The sequence below is a fragment of the Sceloporus occidentalis genome, unplaced genomic scaffold (assembly GCF_023333645.1).
Source record: "Sceloporus occidentalis isolate IW3139 unplaced genomic scaffold, rSceOcc1.0.p SCAF_2, whole genome shotgun sequence".
NCBI classification, from domain to species: Eukaryota; Metazoa; Chordata; class Lepidosauria; order Squamata; family Phrynosomatidae; genus Sceloporus; species Sceloporus occidentalis.
In genome coordinates, this window is record NW_028316982.1 from 56,075,592 (window position 1) to 56,090,960 (window position 15,369).

The 15,369-nt window shown below is 41.8% G+C and overlaps 1 protein-coding gene across 2 annotated transcripts; it reads left to right on the forward strand.

The window, feature by feature from the left end:
* Nucleotides 1–1,128: 1,128 nt before the first annotated feature.
* Nucleotides 1,129–14,303, forward strand: LOC149318361 (vitamin K-dependent protein C-like). Of its 2 annotated transcripts, none has more exons than XM_089509533.1 (9): nt 1,129–1,151; nt 1,784–1,872; nt 2,829–2,989; nt 4,024–4,048; nt 4,689–4,799; nt 6,099–6,245; nt 7,051–7,145; nt 9,458–9,575; nt 13,449–14,303. In XM_089509533.1, exons 2-9 carry the CDS (start codon nt 1,803–1,805, stop codon nt 13,997–13,999), a joined length of 1,278 nt encoding a protein of 425 aa, XP_089365659.1. In that variant the 5' UTR covers nt 1,129–1,151; nt 1,784–1,802; the 3' UTR covers nt 14,000–14,303. The 2 variants fall into 2 exon arrangements, with proteins under 2 accessions (XP_089365659.1, XP_089365658.1); XM_089509532.1 differs by lacking the exon at nt 1,129–1,151 and adding an exon at nt 1,225–1,279.
* Nucleotides 14,304–15,369: the final 1,066 nt, after the last annotated feature.

Sequence of the window (15,369 nt, forward strand, 5' to 3'; positions counted from 1 at the left end):
TTTCAAAGAATCATGTAAGACTCTACCAATAATACAGTATAGAATAATGAAGCCTATACAAATGTCAGTCCCTGTCTTGTGGTATTTACAGTCTAAGCAGGGGAGACATACTGGTAAGTTGAGTATGTATAAATTCAGTCCCTTGTGCTTAGGCTTTATTTCAGTTGCAATTGTGGCATTGAAGATCAAAATTAAATGAAAGGTGTGTGTGTGGGGGGGGGGGGAGTTGAGGAAGGATTTCCCCACAAAAGGCAACTAGAGAAAGACCAGAGATTTTGAAAGATGCAGAAGACTTTTAGGCAACTTGGCAGATGAAGGAGTAGAGGTCACATATAGGTGTAAACTAAGGAGCAAGAGTTGAAAAACAACAGTGAAACAAGCCCATGGGAAATGGTGATAGTATGAAATTAGCAACTGTTGCTGAAAAAGAAAGAACCTAGTGAAGGTGTACCATAGTATGAATGACAAGGAATGTGAATAATTTTGGTGGTAGAATTATGAGAAGAATAATGATAGCTGCAACTAGGGAAGTCTAGAGTTCTTCAAGTGGGATATACAACTACTGTATTGTTTCCATCCAAAATTACTAAAGGAACAGGTTTTTAGAAAAGTGTAGTAGGAGAAATTATGTTGCGGTGACTGAGTGAAGGTGAGGAGCAAGAGGAAAGAATATGATCAAAGATGAAACTAAGGCTTATTTCTTGTCAAGAGAGCATATAGCAGTGAAAACGGGGGGAAGGAACACCAACAATTTAAGATAGGCAGATGACACCATATTATTAGCAGAAAGCAACAAAATCTTGGAATGACTACTGATGAATGTTAAAATGGAAATGAACTGGATCAGATCCTGTTTTCTATTAAAGAGGAGAGCTTAAAAGAAATTATTGAGGATTTTGAACATAGCTGTGTTTGTGGAATGCTAAAATTTATTTCAAGTAGTCATTGTCTAGACAGCTAAAGAAGAAAATAAGTTGAGAAAGGAAAGTCTTCCTCTGTGCTCTGCAGAATCCTATAGAAGCAGTTTTTGTTTAACTGATAGGAAGGCTCTGAGTGTGTCTCCCTGAGTAAATATTTGAGGTTATGGATTAACTAGTGTCCTCCGGGTGATGGTGGAACAGTAGACAACTGTGATTCACCGGATAAAATCAGTAAGTCTTTTGGAAGGCTCTTGTTTTAGTCCTGATTCCCCATTTTAAAATTCTCAATAATGTTTTAATGCAGCTAAGAACAAAGAGAAACAGTAAAGACAGTGGGAAAGATCCTGGTGCGAAGACTGGTAAGAGAATCCACAATGCATTTACAAGGGTTTTCTATGATCTAGTATCCATTTTGCTTGGAGAACACAAATGTGTGTGACAGTTGTCAATTAGATTGCAATGAGAAAAATAAGTAGGATTAATGTGGCTCTATAAGGAGCAAATACAACTTTACAGAATTAACTACAGAAGGAGATGCAAAAGGGTGACTGGGAGGGAGAAAATGACCTCCAATGTCTATTTTGTGTTGGTAAGAATATATATAAATATGTGACTATGCACCATACTTTGTATGTCAAGGAAAGCTACAATTTAAAGTTGAAGGCTTTCATGGTCGGCATCCATAGTTTTTTGTGGCCACATAACCCGAAAAACCCACAAAAAACTAAAGCTGCGATTGTTGCAAATCTGAGAATGTGTTTTATTATACCTTAACAATAATATTTTTAAACATTTTAAATAAAGGTATAAGAACATGGATTTATTGAAAACAAATTGTTTGTATTTGGTGGTTACTTCCTTAGGTGTGCACCGTATTGTGCAATGTGGAGAATAATTTCCCTCCTGGTGTTTTCAGCTGCCTTCGTAGTGTCTAATGGGCATGAAGCGTCAGGTATACCTTTCTTTCATTAGTTTTATCAAATATATGCCTTTATCTTTTGAGTCATTGTATATTTTATGGGTATACAGTGGACCCTTGTTATCCGCTGGGGTTTGGTTCCAGGAACCCCCATGAATAACAAAATCCGTGTATGCTCAAATCCCATTAAATAAAATGGCATAGCAAAACGGTGTCCCTTATATAAAATGGGGAAATCAAGGTTTGATACTTGAAATGTATACTTTTTTTGAATATTTTCAATCCGTGGATGCTTGAATCCATGTATAAAAAATCCGTGGATAAGGAGGGCCAACTGTACTAGTAATAGCACAAGTCCCAGGGTCAGTGGCATTCTGTATAAATATTGAATAGAATTCTTAGAAACTATCCTCAAGAGCAGTTTCCATTGACCTACTAGAGTTCAAAGTGTGGGTGGGACCCCCTTGGTGTGAAAGGAGGGGTACACAACAATTATATCTATATCTCATTGCAAAATAATGTCTGTTGCAGGATAGGGTCCTGCTTTCATCAACACTGTGTTGATATTTCAAAAAGCAACAGTATGAATGGCTAAAGTCTAGATGGGTATTTGTCCATCCCAGTGTTTAGTGAGTCCAAGTATTTAATTGTTGTTATTTAAAAACTGTTCTCCTCCCTCCCCCCTGGCTTCAGTTATAGTAAGTTGTTTTGTTGATGTGTGCCTTCAAGTCATTTCCGACTTACGGTGAACCTATCATGGGGTTTTCTTGGCAAGATTTGTTGAGAGGGGGTTATCTTTGCCTTCCTCTGTGACTTGCCCAGGTCATTGAGTGAGTTTGAACCTTGGTTTTCAAAGTCACAGTCCAGTGCTCAAACCACTATACCATGCTGGCTCTCCAATAAATTGGCTATCCCATCTGAAACAAGTCTTTGCAGGTGGCATTGTGGTACCATGATAGCCAATTTGGATTTTCTCCCACTCCCAAAAGTCTTTTACAGCAGCCAAGAAGCAAATCAAGTGCTAAAAATCCAGAAGCGGGCCAATACTTTCTTGGAAGAAGTAAAGCCAGGTTCATTGGAACGGGAATGCTATGAAGAACAGTGTGATTTTGAGGAAGCCCGTGAGATATTTGAAAGTAATGAAAAAACTGTAAGTTATTGTGGAGTCTTAGAAAATGAGGGTCCAAATTTCACCACTAGATTAAAGTATAAAGAATGTAAAGAAACATTAAGATAGCAAAGGCTGGCCCAATACGTCCCCTACATTAAGACACTGGAAAATATATATGGTGTAAAGTGGGGAGGACATCCTGCTGTGGATTGGCAACCTTACCCCTGTCTCTCAAAATCAAATGTCAGTGACAACATATCTGGTGGTCTTGTAAAGGTATCTGGAAATACATGCTGCTGGGAATCCTCCAAAATTACCACAAAGGCAGTTGCTTGGGTGACTTATTTGACTGGGAATGACCCTAAGGTTGACTGATCGTTGGCAGTGTATGATGCACAGTAGAAGGGTTGTATGGCAATCACATATCCAGCTAGTAACTCAGGTCCAAAACACACTGCAGAAATAATACATTCTGAGACCCCTTTAACTACCCTGGCTCAGGACTAGGAAATTCTGGTAATTGTAGTTCATTGTAGCACCAGAGCTCTCTGACAGAGAAGGCTAAATGACTCACAAAACTACAGTTCCCAGATTTCCCTAGTATTGAGCCAGGGCACGCAAAGCAGTCTCAGACTGGATTATTTCTGCAGTGTGTTTTGGACCTCAGTTCACATTTCTTCTTCTTGGTTTCTGTGATTTGCACAACTGGGGTATTCCTGTGCTTAAACATGGGCATATTCAGGACATTCTAGAATAGTAGAGTGTATTCACAGATGACCGCTCAAATAAGTACAGATACAGGTATGCAACCTGCCCTTATTACCCACTGCCCACTTGTCTGTTTTGGGCACAATTGAAAGTACTGGTTCATAATATGTAAAGCTTTACATATATCAAGACTCAATTATCTGAAGTGCCATATTATTCCACATAAGCCTAGCCATTTAAAATTGTTTTAATAAAAATTTAAATCATGTTTTTTCCTGTTACACACAAAGGTGATATGATACAGTCAATTTCCATCATGGGAAGAGTCTCTTTTACATTTTAACCTAGATTTTGTTTCTCCACAGCTAAGTTTTTGGACAAAATATTATGGTAAGTAAATTTGTGTGTTGCCTTTCTGAGAATTGCAGATACTTCTATTATTGCAGACTCTCTGTCCCCAACACAGATGGTTCCTTTCTCTATTTTGTGCTTACAGGGGGAAATAGCAGATGCCTTCTGCAGTTTATGTTACACAGGCAGAAGGTGTGCAATCTGATGAAGTTTTGTCACTCCCACTTTCTAAGCCATAGTAGCAACAATATGACCCCTCCTGCTCTTTAAATTGGATTCTATAAGCCTGAAATCTTTCTGGCCACAAATTAATGCCTAGTTGTTAAATTACCATTGGTAACCATGGAACAGTACATTCCTCTGTGCATATCTCCGTAGGAGTTCACATTGGTGTCTATGATTCCTGTCATTTTGAAGTAGGACCATATTCCAAACTTCTTCATTGTCCTAGGCAAGTCTCTGTTTCAGGGCTTCTGCTTTTGTTAATTTTGTGGGGAATCCTACATACATAAATGAGTTGAAATGCAATAAAGAAAGTTTCTACAAAACTTTATTTGCTCCCAAATGCCTCTCCCCAACCACCCCAACAGCTAAGTACATAAAGGATGTGTAGTTAATTGTTCTTTTACACATACGTGTGTGGCATTTGATCTTAGTTTCCCTTTAACTGTGTTTTTAGATGGAGACATGTGTGAATCTAACCCATGTTTCAATGGAGTCTGTCGGGACGGCATTGGCCGATATGACTGCATTTGTAAAAAAGACTGGGAGGGGCGGCTGTGCCAAAATGGTAATGTTTCCTCTATTATTGTGGTGTCATGGGTGGGAATTTTTTATATTCACATGCCGAAGGCCTGTGCCATTCCTCTTCCCCACATTGAGAAGCACAAGCAAAGGGGATGGCTTGTTTTCGGAGCAGCATCAACTACCTCCTCACAGGAAGAAGCACCTTTGAAAGCCTGCCTGATGCACTGCCAATTCTGCAGAGGAAAGAAACAGGTGCCTGTATCCATAACCAAAAAGGAAGGGTTTGCTCTACCTTCTCCTCATTGAACGCAGGATACTCCGTTCTGACTTCAGCAGAAGTGATGGTACATGAGGCAGGCTTTACATGGAGTTCCAGTCTGCAAAAAAGCAGCAGTGGCTCTGAAAACAGGCTGCCACTGCCGCTTCCTCATAAGCAGGAGCTCCCTGCAAGAGCCTGCCTGGTCCGTCATCACTTCTGCTGAAGGATCCACCCCTGCAATCAATGAAGAGGGGGTGAATTGACCCTTGCTCTTATTAATTACATGCTCTTATTGATCACACCCTGTTCTGACCTCAGCAAAAATGATAGCTCAACGAATAGGCTCTCTTAGGGAGCTCCTTACCACAAGGAAGTGGCAGCACCAAGCAGGATAGACCAGCAGGGCCAAGGAGGTGTTGGCCTGGCTGACCCGTGTGCACAACAATGCAGCATCACACTGGATTCGGCCATTGTTGTTGGTGCAGAGCCAGTCCAGGACATAATGCTTGGTACATAATAAACCCCAGATTAAGCAGCCAGTATAGATGCACCTCACTTAATGGATGTGGAGTAAATCTGCTGTAAAAATGCCAATAGGATTATGATTAGGACTCTTTTTTAAGAATCAGATGAAGAAGGTTGTAGAGTGGGCCCTTGGTATCCGCTGGGGTTTGGTTCCAGGAGCCCCCATGGATACAATGGCATAGTAATGGTGTCCCTTATATAAAATGGCAAGATCAAGGTTTGCTTTTTAGAACTAATAGTTTTTTAAAAATATATTTTCAAGCCGTGAATGGTTGAATCCATGGATAAAGTATCCATGGATATGGAGGGCTGAATGTAATTTTTAACAGTTCATTATAGGGAGAACATTGATAGTATACTATGACAAACCTAAGGGACAAGTGGACAAGTATACAAAGTATATGACTTGAAGGCATGAGTAATGCAGCCTTCAAATTCTTCCTTTTCTACACAGTTTTAAAGCAGAGGTTGAATGTAATTAATGGAGGGAGAGAGGGGATTATTTTGTTTTGTTTTTTCCTTCTTTTCATTCTACCTGCTATTTCTTTTGCTGCCCAGAGGTCATTTACACCAACTGTTCCATGGACAATGGTGGCTGTGATCATTTTTGTAATGATGTTCAAAGAGACAATGAGCAGCATCGTTACTGTAGCTGTGCTTCAGGATACCGACTGTCTGATAATCATACTTCTTGTGAACCTGATGGTAAGAAAGAAGGGTAATGGCAATGACATTCATCAGGGGTTTCCCAGCAGACAATGAGCACTAATCAAGCAGACACTAATCCTCTTTTGCAGACCCTCCCACCCTGAGGCCTGCCATTAGCAACAGAACAACCCACTTGGAGATTCCTAGAAAAGTATTCTCTGAGGTCAAAAGCATAGTGAATGCAAATCACTCCTGCCTTCCCAGGTTCACACAATATATATATACCCAACTCCTTTCCAGGCAAGCATTCTCTGAAGATGCCAGCCACAGATGCTGTCGAAATGTCAGGAATAAACTCTGTCTTCTAGAACATGGCCACATAGCCCAACCCCCCCCCACACACACATTTTTTTTGATTTATTGACTGATTGATTGATTGATTGTATTTATACATCACTCTTCAGAAATGCTCTCAGAGTGGCTTACAAATTGTTGGTTTAACAACCCAGTTTCATAATATGGTTGTGGTTGAATTGTTGTGTACCTTCATGTCATTCCCAACTTACAGCAACCCTAATGTGACCTATCATGGGGTTTTTTTGGCAAGATTTGTTCAGAAGGGGTTTGTCCTTGGCTTCCTCTAGAACCGATAGAGTGTGACTTGCCCATGGTCACCCTATAGGTTTCCAGGGATTCAAACTCTGGTCTGTGGAGCCGTAGCCCAGTGTTGAAACCACTACACCATGCTGGCTTTTTTCATATGCTTAATTTGTAAAATACTTTTACCTGTAGAGGTATCCTTCTTTCTTCATGTTCTGTGGTCCTTGGCAATGAGCTTTCATTGACTTTTTTCCTCTTCCAGTGGAGTTCCCCTGTGGAAAAGTTGTGGAACCTAAGTTAAAGATTGCAAAAGTAATTGGAGGTAAACCTGGAAGAAAAGGAGACAGCCCCTGGCAGGTAAGGAGTGACAACACACTCAGTCATGGCTGAAACATAATTACAGTTGCTTCCACTGAATGGGCTTCTTTTCTGCCAAGCTTTGGCAGAATTTTTCTTTCTTTTTCTGGCTTTCCAAGGTTAAATCATATATTTAAAAATTCTAAGCAGGAAACAGAATTGTTACTTACAGATAAATACAGCAAAGTGGCAAGTTCACTTTCAGTTTCACATACTGCGGGGCATACTAGCTATCTCCACTGATAAACTAAGTCTGTATTTTTGTGGTCAGTAGTGTAGTGCAGCCAAGCACACAACGTCAAAGCCCCAGGATTTTTTAGATAAGAAGGGGATCTGCCACCCCTCTTGGACTCCCCTTGAATCATAGAGTCATAGAGTTGGAAGAGACCACAAGGGCTATCCAGTCCAACTCTCACCATGCAGGAACTCACAATCAAAGCATCTCCGACAGATGGCCATCCAGCTTCTGTTTAAAGATCTCCAAAGAAGGAGACTCCACTACACTCCGAAGGAGTATGTTCCACTGTCAAACAGCCCTTAATGTCAGAAAGTTCCTCCTAATGTTGAGGTGGAATCTCTTTTCCTGTAGCTTGCATCCATTGTTCCATGTTCTAGTCTCTGGAGCAGCAGAAAACAAACTTGCTCCCTCCTCAATATGACATCCCTTCAAGTATTTAAACAGGGCTATCATATCACCCCTTAACCTTCTCTTCATCAGGCTAAACATCCCCAGCTTCCTGAGTCTTTCCTCATAGGGCATGATTTCCACATCCTTCACCATTTTAGTCGCCCTCCTTTGGACACGCTCCAGTTTCTCAACATCCTTTTTGAATTGTGATGCCCAGAACTGGACGCTATTTCCTTCTGAGTTTAATTCCAGTCTCCACAGTAACTGACGGGAAATCCAATTTCCCCAACAATAGTGTTGAGGTTTTCCTATTGAGCTGTTCCTACTGTAATCTGAAGTATTATGGGGGCTTGGGCTTGGGAGGGCAAAACTCCTCTAAAAAAACAAAAATTGATGGTAGAGAGGAAAGCTGCTAGATTTTGTTTCTCAGTTATTAATGTAGATTGACACAGCTTGCTGCATTTTGGAACTCTTCTAGGACATTTTGCTATAGGGACTTCATCACTGAGTATGGTTATTGGCTCCAAGCCCAATGTTAACATAATAGAAACATCATACTTATGTTTCTGACTGCCAGCTGCAGCAGCATCTCAGAACTATTTGCATACAGTGGAACTTCTAGAGAGATTTTTATGTTTTCAGGCTTTAGTGCCCCAAATTAAAACTTAACATCAAAATCACAACATGGGAGTGGGGAGCCTCTGGCCCACCAGCTGTTGTTGAATTACAGTTCCTCTCAATTCTAGCCAATATGGCCAGTGGAAATATGATGGAAACTCCAGTGGATCATCAGTATTTGAAGGATGAAAGCTTCCTCACTCTTGCTATTACATAGCATAACACAACACAGCAGCATGCTGTGGTTGCCTGTAAAGAAAAAAAAAGGTGACATTGACCAAACATCTACAGAGACTCCCTTTAAAATAAATAGACTTTGTTTGAATTAAGAATAAAAACAGAGCCCTTAAATATTCAGCTCTGAGATCTTGAACATTCTGGCAGACATTAGGTTCTGAAGAAAGACCCTCCAGAGCACAGAAAGAGCACAACTTCTACTATTGTTTAGTTTCCCCCATGGCCCTACTTTGGAGACTATGAAGATTATCACACACAGGATAGGGACAGGATCACTCCCCTGTCCTTATCCCATCCATGACAGCGATCACACAAAAGCCTTTCATAACATAGCACTGATCCTTTCATTATCCTGTCATTGAAGCAGCATTCATTAACGTGAACTCCTGTTAATACAAAACGCCATGCAGTGCCACTTCAATGAAGGGACAATGACAGGATCAGTGTGATGTCACATGAAAGTCTTTCATACGATCACTGTCACTCAAGCTTTCCGGACAAGGTACTGTCCGGATAAGCACAACATCGTCTGAAAGTCCTTCCCATGATTGTGCAGGAAAGATGGGACAGGGATGGGACAATGACGTGTGATAATTTCCTATTTTGCTGTACTGCATAATTCTCAGAATACTCCTACTAATACTCCCCTTTAAAAATACAGTATCATGAACAGAAATATACTCTGAGGAAAGGTCTTTGTCATTTGAAATAGAATAGCAACTGGGGCAATTTCAGATGCTGACTATGGCAGCAGAACACCACTGAACATACACTGTGAAAATGTGTGAATAAAGTAAAAAATCTTCACCTCTCTTCCTTTCCATTGCAGGTTATGCTGAGTGACAGGACAGGCAAATTTAAGTGTGGTGGTGTTCTCATCAACCCTACCTGGGTTCTGACTGCTGCTCATTGTGTGGTGAATGAACAAAGAATCAGGCTGAAATTTGGTAAGAAAATCAAAATGACTGCATTGCTTCTTAATATGTGACACCTCAGTCAATACTCTTACATCCAGGATCAGGAAGGGATCCTACTGGCATACTGGCTAGCCTGCTATATAGCAGGCCTTCATCCTAAGAGATGATGTCTGCTTTGGCATTCAATTACTCCATTCAATCAGGAGTGGTTCATATCCACCATGACAACTATGGGCTGCTCCCAGTTAGAGTCAGGCCCAACCAGTGTGGCAGGGGATGGCTATATTGGTATTCTTTTCTGATAGAGTTGGTGATCTGAAGGTGGAAAATACATATGAAGCTTCATTGTCATCACCATCTGGTTAGTTTTAGACTGGCTGCCAGTGTGGACCTCTACAGAGATGGTTGACCAATTATGATAGTACCTGATAGATCCAAATGGTTTCCTAAATGCACTTGGGAAGCTTTCTGCTTCATTTGTTGATGGTACTATCAAATTCCTGGCTAATCTATAGAATTTGTAAATATCCAGGGTGCTCATAATCATACCTCCCTAGTGGCAGAGTATCACACCTATGTATTGGTAAAACCAGATTAGCTTCTGTTTTTATGGAGAGCTAAAGCCAATGATCTAAATACTTAAAGGCCATCAGATCACATCTGATCTTGAAAGCTGAGCTGGATGCTGACATAGCTGGGAAACTAAGGTCTAGTTAGTATTTGGGTGAAAGACCACCAATAAATGCCAGATACTGTAGGCTTCAGAGGAAAGAACTGGCAAAAACACATTTGTTTGTTTTTTAGTGTGAGTAATGTGAATAATCTCAAGCACTCATTCCAGGTCTGTTTTTCACACTATGGAACTACATCTGTGCACATCACTGTGAGTTCAGTTGCTCATATGTGTCAGCACTCAAATAAAGATGGAGTCAATGATGCAAATGTATTCAAAGCATGTTCAAGGCATGCAGTTTCATCCTGGTTTTATCCCATGTCTATTTGCATCAGTTATTCACACAGTTGAAAATCTGAATCTTTTAGAAAAACCTGGGGGGGGGGAAACCCAACATCAATTATCTTGGGTTAAGTGGGAGGGTTGGCAGACCCATCCCCCCAAAAAAACTTAATTGGATGCATTGGACCCAGATTCAACCTGGATTATCTTCACTGTCTGAATAACCACTGAGTATTCCTTGCCTAAGAAATACAATGAACTTTGAAGGCATGTACACATACAATGAAAGAGGAGGGCTGGTGGTTAGAGTGCCTTTGAAAGATAACACAACTGAATTGTGACATATCATCTGAAAAGCTATATGGGGTAGGGAAGATAATGAAGAAATCCTACTACACTGCCATCCTTGTGTCTTCACAGAATAGACCAGTGATGTTATTCTGCTTTATGTGAGATCTTAATCAGATGCTGGAGAGAGGGTACTAGAGCAGTCAATGACTTGCTGTGAGCAGTCTATTGCATGTTTTGCACACAAAATCAATCAGATTCACCTTGAACTGGACCTCAGTATTAGGACATTCGGACTGATGCCACTTTGGCAATTGCTTGGCCTGTAATGTGCGTTTATTTTCAGTTTGGATATCCTGAAGACATGTAGAGGGGCTTTGCTACTGTGATGGTTACCAATCGTATATTGGCCTCTCTGGTTGATTAAGTATGCCTGGATGGGACTAATGCTATAGTTGAAAGTGTTAGAAGTACATTCTCTAACAGAAAGTAGTGATTAATGTCTCTTGTCATTAAATTGCAATATGGCCATTTTTATAGGGTTGCCATATCCCGCCCCCCGGCGGGACAATCCCGGTTTGGGCGGTGCCATCCCGGTCCCGGTCCGGTTTGGCGCCCAAACCGGGACGGCCCCGCCCACTGCGGCCACCTCCGCCGCCGCCGCGGCTCCAAGGCCTTTCTGAGGCCTGGGACGGAAAAGGAGGGCAGCGAGGCCTGAGGCGGAGGAGGCTGCAGGGAGGCGACGCCTCTTGGGCGCAGCCGCGCCAACCTCCCCGCCTCCCTGCAGCCTCCTCCCTCCTTCCTGGCCTCCGCGGGGGCCAAGAAGGAGGAGAAGCCCCGGCCATCGCCGCCGGCCTCCCCCCTCCTTCCTGGTCCCTGCGGGGGCCAAGAAGGAGGCGAGGCCGGGCCGCCGGGGCGATCGCCGCCGGCCTCCTCCCCTCCTTCCTGGTCTCTGCGGGGGCCAAGAAGGAGGCGAGGCCGGGGCGATCGCCGCCGGCCTCCTCCCCTCCTTCCTGGTCCCTGCGGGGGCCAAGAAGGAGGCGAGGCCGGGGCGATCGCCGCCGGCCTCCTCCCCTCCTTCCTGGTCCCTGCGGGGGCCAAGAAGGAGGCGAGGCCGGGGCGATCGCCGCCGGCCTCCTCCCCTCCTTCCTGGTCCCTGCGGGGGCCAAGAAGGAGGCGAGGCCGGGGCGATCGCCGCCGGCCTCCTCCCCTCCTTCCTGGTCCCTGCGGGGGCCAAGAATGAGGCAAGGCCGGGGCGATCGCCGCCGGCCTCCTCCCCTCCTTCCTGGTCCCTGAGGGTCCCAGGAACGAGGCGAGGCCCCGATCCTGGCCTCCGATCGTGGCGGGGCCCAGGCGGGGAGGGAAAGCCTCCTTAAGTGGAGGCTTTCCCTTGCCGCTTGGCCTCCGCTCCCCGCTGCGATCGCGGTAAAATGTAGGACAGAATTTTCAAATGTAGGACACACTTTTTGTGTGCCCTACATTTGAAAATTTTGTCCTACATTTTTCCCGGTTTCGAGGTCCGGCACTATGGCAACCCTACATTTTTAAAGAAATGAATTTGAGTATGAGCACTTCTGCTAGAACTTTCATTGTAAAGCATGTGAATTTTGCAATAATACTGATTTTCCTTGTTGAGGTTGAATTCTAATACTTTCAAAGCAGTAATAAGGTCAGCAAACCATCAATCTGATTCCTGAATTCCATGGATCCTTAAATTGAAGTTTTCCAAATCATCCAGTTTAAGATTTGTTGTTGTTGTTATTTGAGCTTTCTGCTTGATGCCCATGTCAAGAACTTCACTTACTGTTTAATGTATGCTTGACAGTTTGCTAGGTTACATCCACCCTGCAGAAATAATCCAGGTTGAAACCACTTTGACTACCATGGTTCCATGCTATGGAATGCTGGGTATTGTAGTTTTGTGTGACATTTTGCTTGCTCTGTCATAGAGCTCTGGTGCCACAACAAACTACAAATTCCAGAATTACCTAGGATGGAGCCATGGCAGTTGAAGAGGTGTCAAACTGGATTATTTCTGCAGCGTGGACGCAGCCGTAGCTGGAGAAGAAACTACAGTAATTCTTCTAATGGTTTTATTGAGGCAGACCAATATTCAGGAAGGGCTTGGTGATGTCTTTGAAGCTGGGCTTTCGTTTCCGTAATTATATTGGATTGTTTCTTCAATTGATGCTGCTGTTTCTACTGTGATATCTTGCCTTTTATGAGTTTTGCTTATTTTGCTGCTGTTGAAGAGCAAGCTTCATTGCTTAAGGAAGATGAACTATCTTTTGTTCTAAAATAACCAGTAAGATCTTTTTCTTTGGATCTCACTGACAATAGACTAACATATCCCCCAGGAAAATGCAGGATGGGTGAAGTTTAGTATATTTGGATAATAGCATCATAGGATTTATAATGCCTAATAATAATAATAATAACAACAACAACAGCACATTATTTCCTGCCTCTCCATGTGAGGTACAGGAGTGTTCGGTTTAGGCAATCATTCTTGTTGAGGGACTCCAAACCTCCCTGGTTTGTTATTTCTAATCATTTCCAAGCTTTGCCTAAAAATTCTACTTAACTGTTTTGAAAGATGTGAGCTAGACTTAGATACCAGAAGTCAGTACCCTTTCTCAGTTTTTCTCTTGTCCTCACAGGTAAATATAATCGTCTGAGAACAGAGGAAAGTGAACAAATAATTGATGTTGACAAGCGATTGCCTCATGAAAATTATTCTGAATCCACCTCTGACAATGACATTGCAATGTTGCACCTAGCTCACCCCATCATGGTCAACAAGTACATAGTGCCCATTTGCCTGCCTTCCAAGATTCTGGCAGACCAGGAGTTGATGAAAGAAGGGACACAAACGGTGGTGACAGGATGGGGCAGCCAGAGTACAGACAACAGCAAGAATTACTCCACTGTTCTTCAGTATATTGAAATCCCTGTGGCACCACGGAATGATTGTATCAATGCTATGTGGAATTCTGTCTCTGATAACATGTTCTGTGCAGGGATACCAGGAGATAAACGGGATTCCTGTCATGCAGACAGTGGTGGGCCCATGGTCACAAAATTCAAGAATACCTGGTTCTTAATTGGACTAGTGAGCTGGGGAGAAGGCTGTGGGAATCCTGATAACTTTGGGATCTACACCAAGGTCAGCGCATATCTTGACTGGATAGAACAGCAAATGAAAACATGACATTTTCCCAATGAACATTAAGTAACAAAAAAGAAGATAAGGGATTATTTTACAATAAACAGAACAGATGCAGAATGTCTAATAAACACAGAATATAAAAAATGAGCATGTGCTGTGTTGTGCTTTTTAATCAGTTTCCCCAACTTATATACAAAGGTACTACAACCCACTGAAGGAATACCTTATACCTGCTTCCATCTAAACCTTAAATTAAACAGACTTTGGTTTATGCACCAAAGCATTTCTTATGATAAGCAAAAGTGCATGAAAGTAATTAACAGTAAGCAATGTGTTTACCTACAAAACTGGAACAAAATTACATATCAAAAAGTAATGTAATGAGAATGATAAAATTACTTTATTGATGAAATCTCTTAATGGTTTCTAGTTATACTCAAACGTTTTTAAAATGCATTTTAGAGTCCTTTTGACAGGATTATTTCAAGGATTATGTTATTCTGTTACCTATCTCAAGGTTTCTTTCCCTCCCAAAAAATAACACAAAATATTAGAAGACGGTGCAACAAATAATACAGTGAATTTGTCAACACTGAAATGAATAACAGCAACAGATTGCTTTGCAAACATGTAATGGGAACAAATTATTTTTAAAAAGTAACTTTCCAAACTCTGTGCATGCTCAGAGAATTATTGCACAGGGACTTCATCCTGTTTAAACTGTTCTCTGTAAAAACCGTATTAAAATGGGATTGCTCTCTCTTCCAGACTATATTCTTTGTATATCTGCTTTCTTTAGTCAATATATTGTGACCTTACAAATTAAACCCCTTGTTGACAAATGTGGGACAATACAAATTAATTCAAAATCATCATTTGTTTAGATGATCCCTGTGACCTTAGCCTACACAGCTCTGCAAAATTGAGTTGTTTTTTTTTTTTAAAATGTATGTTGGTTTCGTAGGAATTTGGTACTCTAAATCCAAAATGACCTCAGACTTGCTCCATCACTTACAGTTTTTCACAATGTGCTTTGATGTTTCTATGTTGTACTATCTGACTGGATGAAATGATATTGCAAAGAATAATCCTGCAAAGGGGTTAACGTTTTCTAATAGACTTTCAAAACACTTTAATTTGTTGACATGAAAGACAAAAATCTGTTCAAGAGCACCAAAAGAAATTGTACTAGAATATCAGTGTCCGCACTTTATTAAAGCTGAGTTACAACTGAACTGATAAACATATTTTTTTAAACTGTGAAATTTTTGAAAGAACAGTGTGTAATGGTGGTTGGTTACTGCCCTTGAGTCAACTTCGACTCATGGCAGCCCTATGGATGAGACATTTCCAATACATCCTGTCCTCTACTGCTCTGCTCATGTCCTACAGGCTCAGGCCCATGGTCTCTC

Bases quoted from the DNA above. Each gene is read 5' to 3' on its own strand.
- LOC149318361 (XM_089509533.1), top strand. From the start codon at position 1,803: ATGTGGAGAATAATTTCCCTCCTGGTGTTTTCAGCTGCCTTCGTAGTG. The intron at 1,873-2,828 runs GTATACCTTTCT...CACTCCCAAAAG, and splicing joins TAATGGGCATGAAGCGTCAG to TCTTTTACAGCAGCCAAGAA. The intron at 6,246-7,050 runs GTAAGAAAGAAG...TTCCTCTTCCAG, and splicing joins TACTTCTTGTGAACCTGATG to TGGAGTTCCCCTGTGGAAAA.